General features: G+C 48.0%; 1 protein-coding gene across 14 annotated transcripts in view; it reads left to right on the forward strand.

Annotated features, from left to right (window-relative positions):
* The window catches only part of LOC129834874 (neogenin-like), a 249,315-nt gene that overhangs the window by 219,240 nt on the left and 9,865 nt on the right, over positions 1-20,210 (forward strand). For 11 of the 14 annotated variants that reach the window (XM_055900212.1, XM_055900218.1, XM_055900213.1 and 8 more), the window contains exons 15-20: positions 3,188-3,382; positions 4,479-4,574; positions 11,282-11,514; positions 17,332-17,470; positions 18,093-18,200; positions 19,449-19,643. In XM_055900212.1, coding sequence (XP_055756187.1) covers positions 3,188-3,382; positions 4,479-4,574; positions 11,282-11,514; positions 17,332-17,470; positions 18,093-18,200; positions 19,449-19,643 — 966 coding nt within the window. The remainder of the gene's footprint in view (positions 1-3,187; positions 3,383-4,478; positions 4,575-11,281; positions 11,515-17,331; positions 17,471-18,092; positions 18,201-19,448; positions 19,644-20,210) is intronic. The other 3 variants (XM_055900216.1, XM_055900226.1, XM_055900223.1) reach the window with 1 other exon arrangement.

Here is a 20,210-nt window from a genome sequence, read left to right on the forward strand (position 1 = left end):
CTTCCCTTAATACACTGACCAGTCAAATCCCTCTACCTCAGCCCTGATCCTTACCTCTCTTCCCTTAATACACTGACCAGTCTAACCCCTCTACCTCAGGCCTGACCCTTACCTCTTCCCTTAATACACTGACCAGTCAAACCCCCCTACCTCAGCCCTGATCCTTACATCTTCCCTTAATACACTGACCAGTCAAACCCCTCTACCTCAGCCCTGATCCTTACCTCTCTTCCCTTAATACACTGACCAGTCAAATCCCTCTACCTCAGCCCTGATCCTTACCTCTCTTCCCTTAATACACTGACCAGTCAAATCCCTCTACCTCAGCCCTGATCCTTACCTCTTCCCTTAATACACTGACCAGTCTAACCCCTCTACCTCAGCCCTGATCCTTACCTCTCTTCCCTTAATACACTGACCAGTCAAATCCCTCTACCTCAGCCCTGTTCCTTACCTCTTCCCTTAATACACTGACCAGTCAAATCCCTCTACCTCAGCCCTGATCCTTACCTCTCTTCCCTTAATACACTGACCAGTCTAACCCCTCTACCTCAGCCCTGATCCTTACCTCTTCCCTTAATACACTGACCAGTCAAATCCCTCTACCTCAGCCCTGATCCTTACCTCTCTTCCCTTAATACACTGACCAGTCTAACCCCTCTACCTCAGGCCTGACCCTTACCTCTTCCCTTAATACACTGACCAGTCAAATCCCTCTACCTCAGCCCTGATCCTTACCTCTTCCCTTAATACACTGACCAGTCAAATCCCTCTACCTCAGCCCTGATCCTTACCTCTTCCCTTAATACACTGACCAGTCAAATCCCTCTACCTCAGCCCTGATCCTTACCTCTCTTCCCTTAATACACTGACCAGTCTAACCCCTCTACCTCAGGCCTGATCCTTACCTCTCTTCCCTTAATACACTGACCAGTCAAATCCCTCTACCTCAGCCCTGATCCTTACCTCTCTTCCCTTAATACACTGACCAGTCAAATCCCTCTACCTCAGCCCTGATCCTTACCTCTCTTCCCTTAATACACTGACCAGTCAAATCCCTCTACCTCAGCCCTGATCCTTACATCTTCCCTTAATACACTGACCAGTCAAATCCCTCTACCTCAGCCCTGATCCTTACATCTTCCCTTAATTAATACACTGACCAGTCAAATCCCTCTACCTCAGCCCTGATCCTTACCTCTTCCCTTAATACACTGACCAGTCTAACCCCTCTACCTCAGGCCTGATCCTTACCTCTCTTCCCTTAATACACTGACAAGTCAAATCCCTCTACCTCAGGCCTGATCCTTACCTCTTCCCTTAATACACTGACCAGTCAAATCCCTCTACCTCAGCCCTGATCCTTACATCTTCCCTTAATACACTGACCAGTCTAACCCCTCTACCTCAGCCCTGATCCTTACCTCTTCCCTTAATACACTGACCAGTCAAACCCCCCTACCTCAGCCCTGATCCTTACATCTTCCCTTAATACACTGACCAGTCAAACCCCTCTACCTCAGCCCTGATCCTTACATCTTCCCTTAATACACTGACCAGTCTAACCCCTCTACCTCAGGCCTGATCCTTACCTCTCTTCCCTTAATACACTGACCAGTCAAATCTCTCTACCTCAGCCCTGATCCTTACCTCTCTTCCCTTAATACACTGACCAGTCAAATCCCTCTACCTCAGCCCTGATCCTTACCTCTCTTCCCTTAATACACTGACCAGTCAAATCCCTCTACCTCAGCCCTGATCCTTACATCTTCCCTTAATACACTGACCAGTCAAATCCCTCTACCTCAGCCCTGATCCTTACCTCTTCCCTTAATACACTGACCAGTCTAACCCCTCTACCTCAGCCCTGATCCTTACATCTTCCCTTAATACACTGACCAGTCAAATCCCTCTACCTCAGCCCTGATCCTTACCTCTCTTCCCTTAATACACTGACCAGTCAAACCCCTCTACCTCAGCCCTGATCCTTACCTCTCTTCCCTTAATACACTGACCAGTCTAACCCCTCTACCTCAGCCCTAATCCTTACATCTTCCCTTAATACACTGACCAGTCAAATCCCTCTACCTCAGCCCTGATCCTTACCTCTCTTCCCTTAATATACTGACCAGTCTAACCCCTCTACCTCAGCCCTGATCCTTACCTCTCTTCCCTTAATACACTGACCAGTCAAATCCCTCTACCTCAGCCCTGATCCTTACCTCTCTTCCCTTAATACACTGACCAGTCAAATCCCTCTACCTCAGCCCTGATCCTTACCTCTCTTCCCTTAATACACTGACCAGTCTAACCCCTCTACCTCAGCCCTAATCCTTACATCTTCCCTTAATACACTGACCAGTCAAATCCCTCTACCTCAGCCCTGATCCTTACCTCTCTTCCCTTAATATACTGACCAGTCTAACCCCTCTACCTCAGCCCTGATCCTTACCTCTTCCCTTAATACACTGACCAGTCAAATCCCTCTACCTCAGCCCTGATCCTTACCTCTCTTCCCTTAATACACTGACCAGTCAAATCCCTCTACCTCAGCCCTGATCCTTACCTCTCTTCCCTTAATACACTGACCAGTCAAATCCCTCTACCTCAGGCCTGACCCTTACCTCTTCCCTTAATACACTGACCAGTCAAATCCCTCTACCTCAGCCCTGATCCTTACCTCTCTTCCCTTAATACACTGACCAGTCTAACCCCTCTACCTCAGCCCTGATCCTTACCTCTTCCCTTAATACACTGACCAGTCAAATCCCTCTACCTCAGCCCTGATCCTTACCTCTTCCCTTAATACACTGACCAGTCAAATCCCTCTACCTCAGCCCTGATCCTTACATCTTCCCTTAATACACTGACCAGTCTAACCCCTCTACCTCAGCCCTGATCTTGACTACTTTCACCTAGTCTGAATTGTTCAGGCCAACATGTTTTGTTTGACTTTTTGGTTTAGCAGCATCATAAATACCTTCAAACCCTCTTAAGACTTCTATTAATGTGGTCTCACTGCTGCCTTATATTTATGGTTTAGTTTTCATGTATTTTATTGTCTTAATTCTAGTCTAAAGTATATGGAGAGGCTTTAAACACAAGTTGTATTTGTGTTTGTTGTGTTTAATTTCTTTTGTGTTATAATTTGATATAAGTTTGATCTCCTGAGTTTTCCTACCTCCAGAGTCCAGGGTGCCGGACATCCCCAGCTCGCTACATGTGCGCCCGCTGGTCAACAGCATCGTGGTGAGCTGGACGCCGCCGGAGAACCAGGACATGGTGGTACGAGGCTACACCATCGGCTACGGCATCGGCAGCCCCCACGCCCAGACCATCAAGGTGGACTACAAGCAGCGCTACTACAGCATCGAGAACCTAGGTGAGTACACCCTGTTGTTGCCCTCTGGGTGGTTGCCCTCTGGGTGGTTGCCCTCTGGGTGGTTGCCCTCTGGGTGGTTGCCCTCTGGGTGGTTGCCCTCTGGGTGGTTGCCCTCTGGGTGGTTGCCCTCTGGGTGGTTGCCCTCTGGGTGGTTATCGTCATAGTTGATCGTTTTTGACTCTTTTCATATTTGTTGTGTTTTGGTCATCTGTGTGTTGTTGTGGAACCATGTTCTTGATGCATGACTGTGAACAGTCTTTGACTGCATGTCTGGCTGTGCTTCATAGTGTCCTGTAGCCTACTGTAATTACAACATGGTTAGGGGGGACCACTATGATAATGTTGCATAATTTAGCTTTTCATTAAAATCCCAACGAGAGACTGGGTTTCAATATTCACCTTTTGTCAAGATGATGAATATCCTGATCCTATGAGGAGAGGGTCTCAGGAGTCTGGACTTGATTAGCTACATTATTTCATAACGCCCTCTCTCCCCCTCTGTCTCGCTCCCTGCCCCCCTGCCTCTCTCTCCCTGCCCCCCTGCCTCTCTCCCTGCCCCCCTGCCTCTCTCCCTGCCCCCCTGCCTCTCTCTCCCTGCCCCCCTGCCTCTCTCTCCCTGCCCCCCTGCCTCTCTCTCCCTGCCCCCCTGCCTCTCTCTCCCTGCCCCCCTGCCTCTCTCTCCCTGCCCCCCTGCCTCTCTCTCCCTGCCCCCCTGCCTCTCTCTCCCTGCCCCCCTGCCTCTCTCTCCCTGCCCCCCTGCCTCTCTCTCCCTGCCCCCCTGCCTCTCTCTCCCTGCCCCCCTGCCTCTCTCTCCCTGCCCCCCTGCCTCTCTCTCCCTGCCCCCCTGCCTCTCTCTCCCTGCCCCCCTGCCTCTCTCTCCCTGCCCCCCTGCCTCTCTCTCCCTGCCCCCTGCCTCTCTCTCCCTGCCCCCCTGCCTCTCTCTCCCTGCCCCCCTGCCTCTCTCTCCCTGCCCCCCTGCCTCTCTCTCCCTGCCCCCCTGCCTCTCTCTCCCTGCCCCCCTGCCTCTCTCTCCCTGCCCCCCTGCCTCTCTCTCCCTGCCCCTGCCTCTCTCTCCCTGCCCCTCTCCTTCCCTCAGACCCCAGCTCCCACTATGTGATAACCCTGAAGGCCTTCAACAACGTGGGGGAGGGGATCCCTGTATACGAGAGCGCCATCACCAGGCCACAGTCAGGTAGGACACCTACACATACCCCTACACCCTGAATACTGGAGCAATGGAATGGTCTCATGGACACACCCTAAATAGCATTACCAATGAGATGGTCACTAATACCCTCCATACTGGACCAGTGAAATGGTCTTTTAATGGAGTAATTGTTTCATCCAATAAAACGTATGCTGGTATCGTTTTTGGCTGATGCCATATTTCAGTGGGGAGTGAGAATAGTCATTTAACTCCCTTAAAAAAGGAATCTGACACTAGTCTTTGACCAATGTTACATCACCACCACCACCATCATCAATAAATATACCCTGACGGGGCTTGACTCAAAATAAGCTTACTAAAACCTAATGTGTTTTTTATTTGACCAACTAGAGCCTTGACGTTACATTAGACATTATTCCTCCTGCATTCATATGGTGCAGTTTACCTTCCATCAGACCTGATCGTTAGGGTCAACTTGTCAGAGAGCATCTCTTACCTGCCATTCTCTCTGTGGTAATTGACTTTCCCTTTGTCACAAATATCACTGCACAAAACAAGTGGCCCCTGCTCATCTCAGCCCTGTCTCCCAGAGAATATTAAGACAATATCCTCCAATCCAGATTGCTCTAATCCGAGGACAGCTACTCAGACATTTATTTAGGTCACGATACCAAATGCCAACAATTGAACATAAAGTATGAATTGCTAGCAGGAAGTCGCTGCTCAACATAGCTCTGTAGAGTATGCCACATTTTTTGACACCCGTAAGATGAGGGAACTAGGAGTGTAGGCTGTACCCTGTGTCGAGGCACCCCCAGGGAACTAGGAGTGTAGGCTGTACCCTGTGTCGAGGCACCCCCAGGGAACTAGGAGTGTAGGCTGTACCCTGTGTTGAGGCACCCCCAGGGAACTAGGAGTGTAGGCTGTACCCTGTGTTGAGGCACCCCCAGGGAACTAGGAGTGTAGGCTGTACCCTGTGTCGAGGCACCCCCAGGGAACTAGGAGTGTAGGCGATACCCTGTGTCGAGGCACCCCCAGGGAACTAGGAGTGTAGGCTGTACCCTGTGTCGAGGCACCCCCAGGGAACTAGGAGTGTAGGCTGTACCCTGTGTCGAGGCACCCCCAGGGAACTAGGAGTGTAGGCTGTACCCTGTGTCGAGGCACCCCCAGGGAACTAGGAGTGTAGGCTGTACCCTGTATCGAGGCACCCCCAGGGAACTAGGAGTGTAGGCTGTACCCTGTATCGAGGCACCCCCAGGGAACTAGGAGTGTAGGCTGTACCCTGTATCGAGGCACCCCCAGGGAACTAGGAGTGTAGGCTGTACCCTGTGTTGAGGCACCCCCAGGGAACTAGGGGTGTAGGCTGTACCCTGTGTCGAGGCACCCCCAGGGAACTAGGGGTGTAGGCTGTACCCTGTGTTGAGGCACCCCCAGGGAACTAGGAGTGTAGGCTGTACCCTGTGTTGAGGCACCCCCAGGGAACTAGGAGTGTAGGCTGTACCCTGTATCGAGGCACCCCCAGGGAACTAGGAGTGTAGGCTGTACCCTGTGTCGAGGCACCCCCAGGGAACTAGGAGTGTAGGCTGTACCCTGTGTTGAGGCACCCCCAGGGAACTAGGAGTGTAGGCTGTACCTTGTGTCGACTTTAAGCTAACCCCTCGTCACCCCCTCTCCGTTTTGATCAGCCAGTTTGTCTGTACTTGCACTCCACTATCCCAGCATGCACTGCTGTGCAGGGACAGGATACCGGATGACTGAAATGGCATCAATATGCTGCAGGGGGGAAATCCACACAAACACACACACACACACAGGCATACGCGTGCACACAGAACACACACACACATGCATAGCACTGTGCAGAAGCGCGCACATACACACACACACCCCTGCTGTGGCTTTGGCAACCCTCTGTCAGATCCAGCTCTCCTCTCAACACAGAACCAAAGCCCTCCAATACAGTCTGCAGTTTGAATACACCAGTGAGTTGCTCCACAAGCATGTTCATTGGATGAAAAGTTTGGAATAAAAAAGACTGGTTGACCTAGATAATGTTTTGACTTAAAGAAGTTGGGAGAAATCTAGGAGTCTTGTTTAGGGACTGATGTATTACAGTAAATATCCAGTGGGAAGATAACCTTGGTGCAAAACATATGCAGGACTCACTTGAAAAGGAGATTTTCAATCTCAATGTGACTTTCCTTTTTAAAGCATAAATCAAACCAAAGCAGAATAAAAAACCTTCTCCTATATGTGGCATCTGATAACTGACTGAAATGTGTGGAGGGAGGTATTCTTTTTGACAAGTATGAACATTTAATTCAGAGCACTGTAGGCTACTAAGCCCAGGCTGGTACAGACTACTGCTGCAGACACAGAGTTCTCAGAGTGTAAAACAGATGCCGTTTGCATGCAACCTAAAACCACACCGTGTTTCCTGGACCACCTCCATGCTTCCCAGAGAGAGAGAGAGAGAGACACACACACACACACACACACACACACACACACACACACACACACACACACACACACACACACACACACAACAGTGAAATAATGAGCATGCACAATGACTTGTAAAATGGAGCGGGGAGGAGAGAGAGAGCTGCATAGAGGGGTCAGTTTGGGGGAGGTAGGCTACACCAAATGACCAGAGATTTTTCTAATTACCGCTGGACCATGGTCAGAATATGGAGTCCAGGGCTGGCGCAGAGCATGGCGTAACATAGCTAGCAGCGAAGCCTGGCCAGTCCGCTCATTGCTGCCATCTTGAAGCGTTTAGTTGGCATTGTGGCGACTTGAGCCAGGGAACCACTTGTTTCTGCCTCTCTCACAACACCAGTGTTTACCATGCGTCCATAATGAGTACACACCTCAGCAACCCCCTGGAGGACATTGTAGGTAGGGAAGCAGGTGGTTGGACATGTGCTCACAGTGGCGACCTGTGTTTAGTTACATAACAGAGGTATCCTCCATCTGTAAAGAGATGTGACCAGGGTAACATTCAGTAGAGGTATCCTCCATCTTTAAAGAGATGTGACCAGGGTAACATTCAGTAGGGAGGTATCCTCCATCTGTAAAGAGATGTGACCAGGGTAACATTCAGTAGAGGTATCCTCCATCTGTAAAGAGATGTGACCAGGGTAACATTCAGTAGAGGTATCCTCCATCTGTAAAGAGATGTGACCAGGGTAACATTCAGTAGAGGTATCTTCCATCTGTAAAGAGACGTGACCAGGGTAACATTCAGTAGGGAGGTATCCTCCATCTGTAAAGAGATGTGACCAGGGTAACATTCAGTAGGGAGGTATCCTCCATCTGTAAAGAGATGTGACCAGGGTAACATTCAGTAGAGGTAACATTCAGTAGAGAGGTATCCTCCATCTGTAAAGAGATGTGACCAGGGTAACATTCAGTAGAGAGGTATCCTCCATCTGTAAAGAGACGTGACCAGGGTAACATTCAGTAGGGAGGTATCCTCCATCTGTAAAGAGATGTGACCAGGGTAACATTCAGTAGAGAGGTATCCTCCATCTGTAAAGAGACGTGACCAGGGTAACATTCAGTAGGGAGGTATCCTCCATCTGTAAAGAGACGTGACCAGGGTAACATTCAGTAGAGAGGTATCCTCCATCTGTAAAGATACGTGACCAGGGTAACATTCAGTAGGGAGGTGTCCTCCATCTTTAAAGAGACGTGACCAGGGTAACATTTAGTAGAGATGTATCCTCCATCTGTAAAGAGATGTGACCAGGGTAACATTCAGTAGAGAGGTATCCTCCATCTGTAAAGAGACGTGACCAGGGTAACATTCAGTAGGGACCAACTCCATCTGTAAAGAGATGTGACCAGGGTAACATTCAGTAGGGAGTTATCCTCCATCTGTAAAGAGATGTGACCAGGGTAACATTTAGTAGAGATGTATCCTCCATCTGTAAAGAGACGTGACCAGGGTAACATTCAGTAGGGAGGTATACTCCATCTGTAAAGAGACGTGACCAGGGTAACATTCAGTAGAGATGTATCCTCCATCTGTAAAGAGACGTGACCAGGGTAACATTCAGTAGGGAGGTATCCTCCATCTGTAAAGAGATGTGACCAGGGTAACATTCAGTAGGGAGGTATCCTCCATCTGTAAAGAGATGTGACCAGGGTAACATTCAGTAGAGAGGTATCCTCCATCTGTAAAGATACGTGACCAGGGTAACATTCAGTAGGGAGGTGTCCTCCATCTTTAAAGAGACGTGACCAGGGTAACATTTAGTAGAGATGTATCCTCCATCTGTAAAGAGATGTGACCAGGGTAACATTCAGTAGAGAGGTATCCTCCATCTGTAAAGAGACGTGACCAGGGTAACATTCAGTAGGGACCAACTCCATCTGTAAAGAGATGTGACCAGGGTAACATTCAGTAGGGAGGTATCCTCCATCTGTAAAGAGATGTGACCAGGGTAACATTTAGTAGAGATGTATCCTCCATCTGTAAAGAGACGTGACCAGGGTAACATTCAGTAGGGAGGTATCCTCCATCTGTAAAGAGACGTGACCAGGGTAACATTCAGTAGAAATGTATCCTCCATCTGTAAAGAGACGTGACCAGGGTAACATTCAGTAGGGAGCAACTCCATCTGTAAAGAGACGTGACCAGGGTAACATTCAGTAGAGATGTATCCTCCATCTGTAAAGAGACGTGACCAGGGTAACATTCAGTAGGGACCAACTCCATCTGTAAAGAGATGTGACCAGGGTAACATTCAGTAGGGAGGTATCCTCCATCTGTAAAGAGACGTGACCAGGGTAACATTTAGTAGAGATGTATCCTCCATCTGTAAAGAGACGTGACCAGGGTAACATTCAGTAGGGAGGTATCCTCCATCTGTAAAGAGACGTGACCAGGGTAACATTCAGTAGAGAGGTATCCTCCATCTGTAAAGAGATGTGACCAGGGTAACATTCAGTAGAGAGGTATCTTCCATCTGTAAAGAGACGTGACCAGGGTAACATTCAGTAGAGAGGTATCCTCCATCTGTAAAGAGATGTGACCAGGGTAACATTCAGTAGGGAGCAACTCCATCTGTAAAGAGACGTGACCAGGGTAACATTCAGTAGGGAGGTATCCTCCATCTTTAAAGAGATGTGACCAGAGTAACATTCAGTAGGGAGGTATCCTCCATCTGTAAAGAGACGTGACCAGAGTAACATTCAGTAGGGAGGTATCCTCCATCTGTAAAGAGACGTGACCAGGGTAACATTCAGTAGGGAGGTATCCTCCATCTGTAAAGAGACGTGACCAGGGTAACATTCAGTAGAGAGGTATCTTCCATCTGTAAAGAGATGTGACCAGGGTAACATTCAGTAGAGAGGTATCCTCCATCTGTTAAGAGACGTGACCAGGGTAACATTCAGTAGAGAGGTATCTTCCATCTGTAAAGAGACGTGACCAGGGTAACATTCAGTAGAGGTAACATTCAGTAGAGTGGTATCTACTGTGAAGTAGTGCCTGTTTTCACAGAGACACTGTAAAGTAGTGCCCCGTATTCACAGAGACACTGTAAAGTAGTACCTGTATTCACAGAGACACTGTAAAGTAGTACCTGTATTCACAGAGACACTGTAAAGTAGTACCCCATATTCACAGAGACACTGTAAAGTAGTGCCCCGTATTCACAGAGACACTGTAAAGTAGTGCCCCGTATTCACAGAGACACTGTAAAGTAGTGCCCCGTATTCAGAGACACTGTAAAGTAGTGCCCCGTATTCACAGAGACACTGTAAAGTAGTGCCCCGTATTCACAGAGACACTGTAAAGTAGTGCCCCGTATTCAGAGACACTGTAAAGTAGTGCCCCGTATTCAGAGACACTGTAAAGTAGTGCCCCGTATTCAGAGACACTGTAAAGTAGTGCCCCGTATTCAGAGACACTGTAAAGTAGTGCCCCATATTCAGAGACACTGTAAAGTAGTGCCCCTTATTCAGAGACACTGTAAAGTAGTGCCCCGTATTCACAGTCCCTGTTTATCCGTGCAGTCCGATACCTTCTTATCAATAATGAAAAAGCTTTCTTCTTTAAAGGTGTGGTAAGTCAGTATGGTATTTGTATTTTTGATCTTGTTGTTCTGTTGCACTGTTGTCTTTCCAGTTTTTTTTCTGAATCCAGGTGGCTAAATGTTACTCTGTTGACCTTTACTAGAGATTACTCTGTTGACCTTTACTAGAGATTACTCTGTTGACCTTTACTAGAGATTACTCTGTTGCACGTTCCTTCTAGTTGTAGCTTTCCTTTGAGTGATTATCCATCTTTACTTAGTGTTGATAATGTGAGTTGATTATGTTGAACACAAGAGCCCTGGATCAAATACATGACAACAAATCGGTATTTGATCCAAGTCTGATCGACAACAGCCCTTGTATAGACAGTAGAAAACCTTGATGTAGCCAATAGCCATGTCTGTTGATCTAATAGAATTTTCTCTCTTTCTCTTCACCCTTCCCAATCCCCTCTCCTCCTCCCTCATTTTAATAACTCATTAACATATTTTCTACCCTTATTCGTAACCCCCTCCCTCTCTCTCTACACCCCACCACCCCGTTTCGTTTTGACCGGTCTTGCTTTTTTTTTTTTACCTCGCCACAAAACACACTTTTTTGGTTTGTAATTTCTTCCCTCTTTTCCACCATGTTCTGTTTGCCATCTGTTGTGAACCTGGTGTGTTGGTAACTGCTGGCAGACCCCATAGACCCTGATGTTGATTTGTATGAACTCTTCCATGCTCCATACACGCCAGTACCAGACCCCACCCCCATGCTACCTCCCGTGGGCGTACAGGCCTCGGTGCTCAGCCACGACACCATCAAGGTGACCTGGGCCGACAACTCCCTGCCCAAGAACCAGAAGATCACGGACGCACGCTACTACACGGTGCGCTGGAAGACCAACATCCCCGCCAACACCAAGCTCAAGGTACGGTCACGGTGACGCAGCAGCAAGGCCCGCAGGGCCCTGTTCAAAACAGCACAGCTTTATTATTCCCTCACGGTTCATTTTAAAGTAGAAGGTGTCATCAGAGCACAGCATAGTATATGTATTCTACCACTATGCCATTCTAATCATCAGTGTGTAGAGCTATCCCACTATCACGGTAATGAATCAATGTAAAGTAATCCCCCCCCACTAATTACATGAGGTTCAAACGTCACAGTCCTTCCCCATCTACATTCCACAGGACTGGGCTGTGGCATGTAGATGGGGAAGGACTGTGGCATGTAGATGGGGAAGGACTGTGGCATGTAGATGGGGAAGGACTGTGGCATGTAGAGGGTGAAGGACTGTGGCATGTAGATGGGGAAGGACTGTGGCATGTAGATGGGGAAGGACTGTGGCATGTAGATGGTGAAGGACTGTGGCATGTAGATGGGGAAGGACTGTGGCATGTAGATGGGGAAGGACTGTGGCATGTAGATGGGGAAGGACTGTGGCATGTAGATGGGGAAGGCCTGTGGCATGTAGATGGGGAAGGCCTGTGGCATGTAGATGGGGAAGGCCTGTGGCATGTAGATGGGGAAGGCCTGTGGCATGTAGATGGGGAAGGCCTGTGGCATGTAGATGGGGAAGGCCTGTGGCATGTAGATGGGGAAGGCCTGTGGCATGTAGATGGGGAAGGCCTGTGGCATGTAGATGGAGAAGGCCTGTGGCATGTAGATGGAGAAGGCCTGTGGCATGTAGATGGGGCAGGACTGTGGCATGTAGATGGGGAAGGACTGTGGCATGTAGATGGGGAAGGACTGTGGCATGTAGATGGGGAAGGACTGTGGCATGTAGATGGGGAAGGCCTGTGGCATGTAGATGGGGAAGGACTGTGGCATGTAGATGGGGAAGGCCTGTGGCATGTAGATGGGGAAGGCCTGTGGCATGTAGATGGGGAAGGCCTGTGGCATGTAGATGGGGAAGGCCTGTGGCATGTAGATGGGGAAGGCCTGTGGCATGTAGATGGAGAAGGCCTGTGGCATGTAGATGGAGAAGGCCTGTGGCATGTAGATGGGGCAGGCCTGTGGCATGTAGATGGGGCAGGACTGTGGCATGTAGATGGGGCAGGACTGTGGCATGTAGATGGGGCAGGACTGTGGCATGTAGATGGGGAAGGACTGTGGCATGTAGATGGGGAAGGACTGTGGCATGTAGATGGGGAAGGACTGTGGCATGTAGATGGGGAAGGCCTGTGGCATGTAGATGGGGAAGGCCTGTGGCATGTAGATGGGGAAGGCCTGTGGCATGTAGATGGGGAAGGCCTGTGGCATGTAGATGGGGAAGGCCTGTGGCATGTAGATGGGGAAGGCCTGTGGCATGTAGATGGGGAAGGCCTGTGGCATGTAGATGGGGAAGGCCTGTGGCATGTAGATGGGGAAGGCCTGTGGCATGTAGATGGGGAAGGACTGTGGCATGTAGATGGGGAAGGACTGTGGCATGTAGATGGGGAAGGCCTGTGGCATGTAGATGGGGAAGGCCTGTGGCATGTAGATGGGGAAGGCCTGTGGCATGTAGATGGGGAAGGCCTGTGGCATGTAGATGGGGAAGGCCTGTGGCATGTAGATGGGGAAGGCCTGTGGCATGTAGATGGGGAAGGCCTGTGGCATGTAGATGGGGAAGGCCTGTGGCATGTAGATGGGGAAGGCCTGTGGCATGTAGATGGGGAAGGCCTGTGGCATGTAGATGGGGAAGGCCTGTGGCATGTAGATGGGGAAGGCCTGTGGCATGTAGATGGGGAAGGCCTGTGGCATGTAGATGGGGAAGGCCTGTGGCATGTAGATGGGGAAGGCCTGTGGCATGTAGATGGGGAAGGCCTGTGGAACAAGGACAAGACAGAGGTCTGGGGAATGGGGGCCTGACAGTGCATTTTGAGTACAGACTGTTCATACAATACACATTCTGATTCAGCAGTTAGTCAATCCCTATACTGAACATAGAGACTGCTGTATCCATCACCTAACATGGGACTTTTTTTAAATCATTTTTTTCATTTTACCTTTATTTAACTAGGCAGGTCAGTTAAGAACAAATTCTTATTTTCAATGACGGCCTAGGAACAGTGGGTTCAGGGGCAGAACGACATATTTGTACCTGGTCAGCTCGGGGATTCGAACTTGCAACCTTTCTGTTACTAGTCCAACGCTCTAACCACGGCTACTCTGCTGCCCCCCAACATAGAGGTGCTAAAAGGCTAGTCTGGTTATTGAAAGCTCATGTAGATGCTAAAAGGCTAGTCTGGTTCTTGAAAGCGGATGTAGATGCTAAAAGGCTAGTCTGGTTATTGAAAGCTCATGTAGATGCTAAAAGGCTAGTCTGGTTCTTGAAAGCGGATGTAGATGCTAAAAGGCTAGTCTGGTTATTGTAAGCTCATGTAGATGCTAAAAGGCTAGTCTGGTTCTTGAAAGCGGATGTAGATGCTAAAAGGCTAGTCTGGTTATTGAAAGCTCATGTAGATGCTAAAAGGCTAGTCTGGTTATTGAAAGCTCATGTAGATGCTAAAAGGCTAGTCTGGTTCTTGAAAGCTCATGTAGATGCTAAAAGGCTAGTCTGGTTATTGTAAGCTCATGTAGATGCTAAAAGGCTAGTCTGGTTATTGTAAGCTCATGTAGATGCTAAAAGGCTAGTCTGGTTCTTGAAAGCGGATGTAGATGCTAAAAGGCTAGTCTGGTTATTGTTAGCTCATGTAGATGCTAAAAGGCTAGTCTGGTTCTTGAAAGCGGATGTAGATGCTAAAAGGCTAGTCTGGTTCTTGAAAGCGGATGTAGATGCTAAAAGGCTAGTCTGGTTATTGAAAGCGGATGTAGATGCTAAAAGGCTAGTCTGGTTCTTGAAAGCGGATGTAGATGCTAAAAGGCTAGTCTGGTTATTGAAAGCGGATGTAGATGCTAGAAGGCTAGTCTGGTTATTGAAATCTCATGTAGATGCTAAAAGGCTAGTCTGGTTATTGAAAGCGGATGTAGATGCTAAAAGGCTAGTCTGGTTATTGTTAGCTCATGTAGATGCTAAAAGGCTAGTCTGGTTCTTGAAAGCGGATGTAGATGCTAAAAGGCTAGTCTGGTTCTTGAAAGCGGATGTAGATGCTAAAAGGCTAGTCTGGTTCTTGAAAGCGGATGTAGATGCTAAAAGGCTAGTCTGGTTCTTGAAAGCGGATGTAGATGCTAAAAGACTAGTCTGGTTATTGAAAGCGGATGTAGATGCTAAAAGGCTAGTCTGGTTATTGAAATCTCATGTAGATGCTAAAAGGCTAGTCTGGTTATTGAAAGCGGATGTAGATGCTAAAAGGCTAGTCTGGTTCTTGAAAGCTCATGTAGATGCTAAAAGGCTAGTCTGGAGCGACTGCAGTCACTGTTAGCGCAATGCAACACATTTAGAACAACCAGGTGATGTTTATGCTAATTAGGGGTTGGGGTCAATTGCATTTCAATTCGGTCTATCCCGGAAGTGAATTGAATTTGAGAATTGCTAAAAATCCAGTGAAAATAAATGGAGATTTTCAAGTCTGAAATTAGAATTTTGACTCATGTCCTGAATTGGCTGGATTGAAATGGAATTGACCCCAAACCTGTTAGTCACCCTGTGTTGTTTTGTCGGATGGCATTGTTCACACTGGACAATTATTCTCACCTTGATGTGCTCGTCCCAGCTGTCAGAAATGCCTTCCTGTTTCTCTCTCACACACACAGCGTGTACCTACATTATTAAACAGATGGCTCCTCTCCACTCAACTAAAAGGATAGGATGTTTTTCTCTCTGTGACATCCTGGATGACAGATTTGTCTCGTTTAGTCCACTACAGGACGTGGCTAGTATCACTGGGACAGGCTATTTAGAAAGCTAGGACCTGGACTAGCCTTCACCAGGAGACTCAGACTACCCAGGTACTAGATTAGACAGTCTGTTGGGCGTATTGAGGAAATGGGCTTAATAAAGTGATCAGAAGTATTTTCATCGCTGCATGTCATCTTGTCTTTATTCAAATGTTGTCCACTGTTATCATGTTATACCTACTACGTTTCAAGTATTATTTTGGGATAAATAGCCTTCATTTAGTTTATCCGGCATTTTTTATGTACTGAAAGTATTCACACCCCTTGACTTACTCCACATTTTGTTGTTACAGCCTGAATTCAATGTTTGTATACACACTACCCCATAATGACAAAGTGAAAACAGGTTTTTAGAAATGTTGCTTACATTTACATAAGTATTCACACCCCTGAGTCAGTACTTTTGTAGTACCACCTTTGCCAGTGATTACAGCTGTGAGTGTTTCTAGGTAAGCCTCGAAGAGCTTTCCACACCTGGATTGTATAACATTTACCCATGTATTTTTTTCTAAATTCTTCAAGCTCTGTCAAATTGGTTGTTGATCATTGCTAGACAACCATTTTCAGGTCTTGCCACTAGATTTTTAAGTACTTTAGATTTAAGTCAAAGCTGCAACTCGGCCACTTGGGAACATTAACAGTCTTCTTGGTAAGCAACTCCAGTGTATATTTGGCCTTGTGTTTTAAGTTATTGTCCTGCTGAAAAGTGAATTCATCTCCCAGTGTCTGTTGGAAAGCAGGCTGAACCAGGATTTCCTCTAGGATTTTGCTTGTGCTTAGCTTCATCTTTTTTTATCCTGAAAAACTCCCCAGTCCTTAACGATTACTAGAATACCCATAACATGATGCAGCCACCACTATGCTTGAAAATATGTAGAGTGGTCTCATATGTTTGGGGCAAATCCAATACTACTAACACTTTATATTCAGGACAAAAATGTAATTACTTTGCTACATTTCTTGCAGCATTACTTTAGTGCATTGTTGCAAACAGGATACATGTTTTGGAATATTTGTATTTTGTGAAGGCTTCCTTCTTTTCACTCTGTTATTTAGGTTAGTATTGTGGAGTACCTACAACGTTGTTGATCCATCCTCAGTTTTCTCCTATCACAACCATTAAAACTCTGTTACTGTTTTAAAGTCACCATTGTTATGGTGAAATCCCTGAGCTGTTTCCTTCCTCTCCGGCAACTGAGTTAGGAAGGACGCCTGTATCTTTGTAGTGACTGTGTGTGTTGATACACGATCCAAAGTGTAATTAATAACTTCACCATGCTCAAAGGTATATTCAATATTTTTACCCCATTTTTTATTTATTTACCCATCTACCAATAGTTGCCCTTCTTTGCGAGGCGTTGGAAAACCTCCCTGGTCCTTGTGGTTGAATCTGTGTTTGAAATTCACTGCCGACCTGAGGGACCTTACAGATAATTGTATGTGTGAGGTACAGAGATGAGGTAGTCATTAAAAAAATCATGTTAGACACTATTACTGCACACAGTGAGTCCTTTCAACTTGTGTGACTTATTAAGCACATTTGACTCCTAAACTTATTTAGGCTTTACATAACAAAGAAATTGAATACTTAGACTTTCAAGCTTTCAGCTTTTCATTTAATGAATTTGTACTTTGACATTATGGGGTGGAAACACTCTGGTGTGTTAGGCCAGTGACAAAACATCTCAATGTAATCCATTTTAAATTCAGGCTATAACAACAATGTGGAGCAGGTCCAGGGGTGTGAATGCTTTGTGAAGGCCCTGTATTATTCATGGCTGTTTATGTTAAAGATGCATGGAGCACTCTGATTCTGTTGGTCTTGAGGTCTGTACCTTCCTTTGAACAGTTTTTCTGTGTGTACCGTGTGTGCGCCTGCGTACGCCTTCGTGTGTGTGTGCGCGCCTGCGTGTGTGTGTGTTTTCAGACGGCCAACACCACCAACCTGAGTCACATGGTGACAGGCCTGAAGCCCAACACGCTCTATGAGTTCTCTGTCATGGTGACCAAGGGCCGGAGGACCAGCACCTGGAGCATGACGGCCCAGGGAACCACCTTTGAGACCAGTAAGAGCACACATACACAGTATAACGAGTACACACACACACACACATATGAAAGCATCTTCAGTAAAGTTTTTTTTTTTTTTTTACATGACTACAGAATATCCTGGTTCTGTCAAAGCTGATTGTAGTGGGCGTTTGTCATTGACTGCTTTTCTCTGATATGCGGCAGGTCTCCTAGTGATTAGAGCATTGGGCCAGTAACCTATAGGTTGCTAGTTCGTGTCCCAGAGGCAAAAAAAAAAATAACTACAAATCTGCCCTTGAGCAAGGCACTTACCCCTAATTGCTCCCGGGTCGCCGTCAGTAATGTCTGATCCCATGCCGTGACGCCACTCTCTGAGGGTGTGTCAGGGGAAGCGGGATATGCAAAAACACTTTTCCATTTCACCATACACTGGTACGGGTTACACACACTGGTACGGGTTACACACACTGGTACGGGTTACACACACTGGTACGGGTTACACACACTGGTACGGGTTACACACACTGGTACGGGTTACACACACTGGTACAGGTGTCAAACAGGACTAATATAAGCAGCCCCTATTTGATGTCAAAGCCAAGCGTTCCCTCATTAATGGCCTTGTTCACATACTGACTTTCTGTTTGACTTTCACAGTTCCCAGCTCGTCCCCCAAAGACGTGACTGTGGTGAGCAAGGAGCTGAAACCACGTACCATCATAGTCAACTGGCAGCCCCCCTCAGAGGCCAATGGAAAAATCACAGGTGAGACCACACACACACTCTGTTATCAGGTTTATTCAGAGTCAGAGAAACAAGTGCTTTGAAACAGTTCTCTAACCTTCTCCTCTCCCCCATCTACCTCTTTCTCTATCTCCTCTCCTCCGATCTCTCTCGCTCCTTTCCACCCATCTCTCTCTCTCTCGCTCCTTTCCACCCATCTCTCTCTCTCTCGCTCCTTTCCACCCATCTCTCTCTCTCTCGCTCCTTTCCACCCATCTCTCTCTCTCTCGCTCCTTTCCACCCATCTCTCTCTCTCTCGCTCCTTTCCACCCATCTCTCTCTCTCTCGCTCCTTTCCACCCATCTCTCTCTCTCTCGCTCCTTTCCACCCATCTCTCTCTCTCTCGCTCCTTTCCACCCATCTCTCTCTCTCTCGCTCCTTTCCACCCATCTCTCTCTCTCTCGCTCCTTTCCACCCATCTCTCTCTCTCTCGCTCCTTTCCACCCATCTCTCTCTCTCTCGCTCCTTTCCACCCATCTCTCTCTCTCTCGCTCCTTTCCACCCATCTCTCTCTCTCTCGCTCCTTTCCACCCATCTCTCTCTCTCTCGCTCCTTTCCACCCATCTCTCTCTCTCTCGCTCCTTTCCACCCATCTCTCTCTCTCGCTCCTTTCCACCCATCTCTCTCTCTCGCTCCTTTCCACCCATCTCTCTCTCTCGCTCCTTTCCACCCATCTCTCTCTCTCGCTCCTTTCCACCCATCTCTCTCTCTCGCTCCTTTCCACCCATCTCTCTCTCTCTCTCGCTCCTTTCCACCCATCTCTCTCTCTCTCTCGCTCCTTTCCACCCATCTCTCTCTCTCTCTCGCTCCTTTCCACCCATCTCTCTCTCTCTCTCGCTCCTTTCCACCCATCTCTCTCTCTCGCTCCTTTCCACCCATCTCTCTCTCTCGCTCCTTTCCACCCATCTCTCTCTCTCGCTCCTTTCCACCCATCTCTCTCTCTCGCTCCTTTCCACCCATCTCTCTCTCTCGCTCCTTTCCACCCATCTCTCTCTCTCTCGCTCCTTTCCACCCATCTCTCTCTCTCTCGCTCCTTTCCACCCATCTCTCTCTCTCTCGCTCCTTTCCACCCATCTCTCTCTCTCTCGCTCCTTTCCACCCATCTCTCTCTCTCTCGCTCCTTTCCACCCATCTCTCTCTCTCTCGCTCCTTTCCACCCATCTCTCTCTCTCTCGCTCCTTTCCACCCATCTCTCTCTCTACCATCTCTCTCCCCCAATCGCTCCACTAGGCTACATAATCTACTACAGTACTGATGTGAATGCGGAGGTGCATGACTGGGTGATAGAGCCGGTGGTGGGCAACAGGTTGACCCACCAGATCCAGGAGCTGACTCTGGACACCACCTACTACTTCAAGATCCAGGCCCGTAACTCCAAGGGCATGGGCCCAATGTCAGAGGCCGTACACTTCCGCACCCCCAAGAGTAAGTGAGGGGGAAATCCCTGGAGGTTGATAGGCTCTGAAAGGTTGAACATTGGGATGATTGTATTAAATGTTCTTATTGGTTGAGTTATTTATATGCGTTATGATGCGCTGAATGGTCAAGATTCAAATAATTATCTTAGCTTCTCTTCACTGTAGCTGGCTGCATTCTCAATCCCTTTTCTATAGACGCTGGTAAAGAACATACCATTCTGTTGGGCCGAGCCTGCCCTCTCTCTCTCGCGATCTCTCTTTCTTTCGCTCTGTCCCTCTTTCTCTCTCAATCTCTCCTAATCTCTCCCTCTCCCTTTCTCTCTCCTTTATTGGTGCTCACACCTGCTTGCCTACCTCTCCAATGCTGCACCATTTACCCCTCTCTCTCTCTCTCTCTACCCCTCTCTCTCTCTACCCCTCTCTCTCTCTACCCCCCTCTCTCTCTCTACCCCTCTCTCTCTCTCTATCCCTCTCTCTCTCTCTACCCCTCTCTCTCTCTCTCTCTCTCTACCCCTCTCTCTACCTCTACCTCTCTCTCTACCTCTACCTCTCCCCTTCTCCCACTGCTCTCCTT

Source organism: Salvelinus fontinalis, chromosome 35, assembly GCF_029448725.1.
Source record: "Salvelinus fontinalis isolate EN_2023a chromosome 35, ASM2944872v1, whole genome shotgun sequence".
Classification (NCBI taxonomy): domain Eukaryota; kingdom Metazoa; phylum Chordata; class Actinopteri; order Salmoniformes; family Salmonidae; genus Salvelinus; species Salvelinus fontinalis.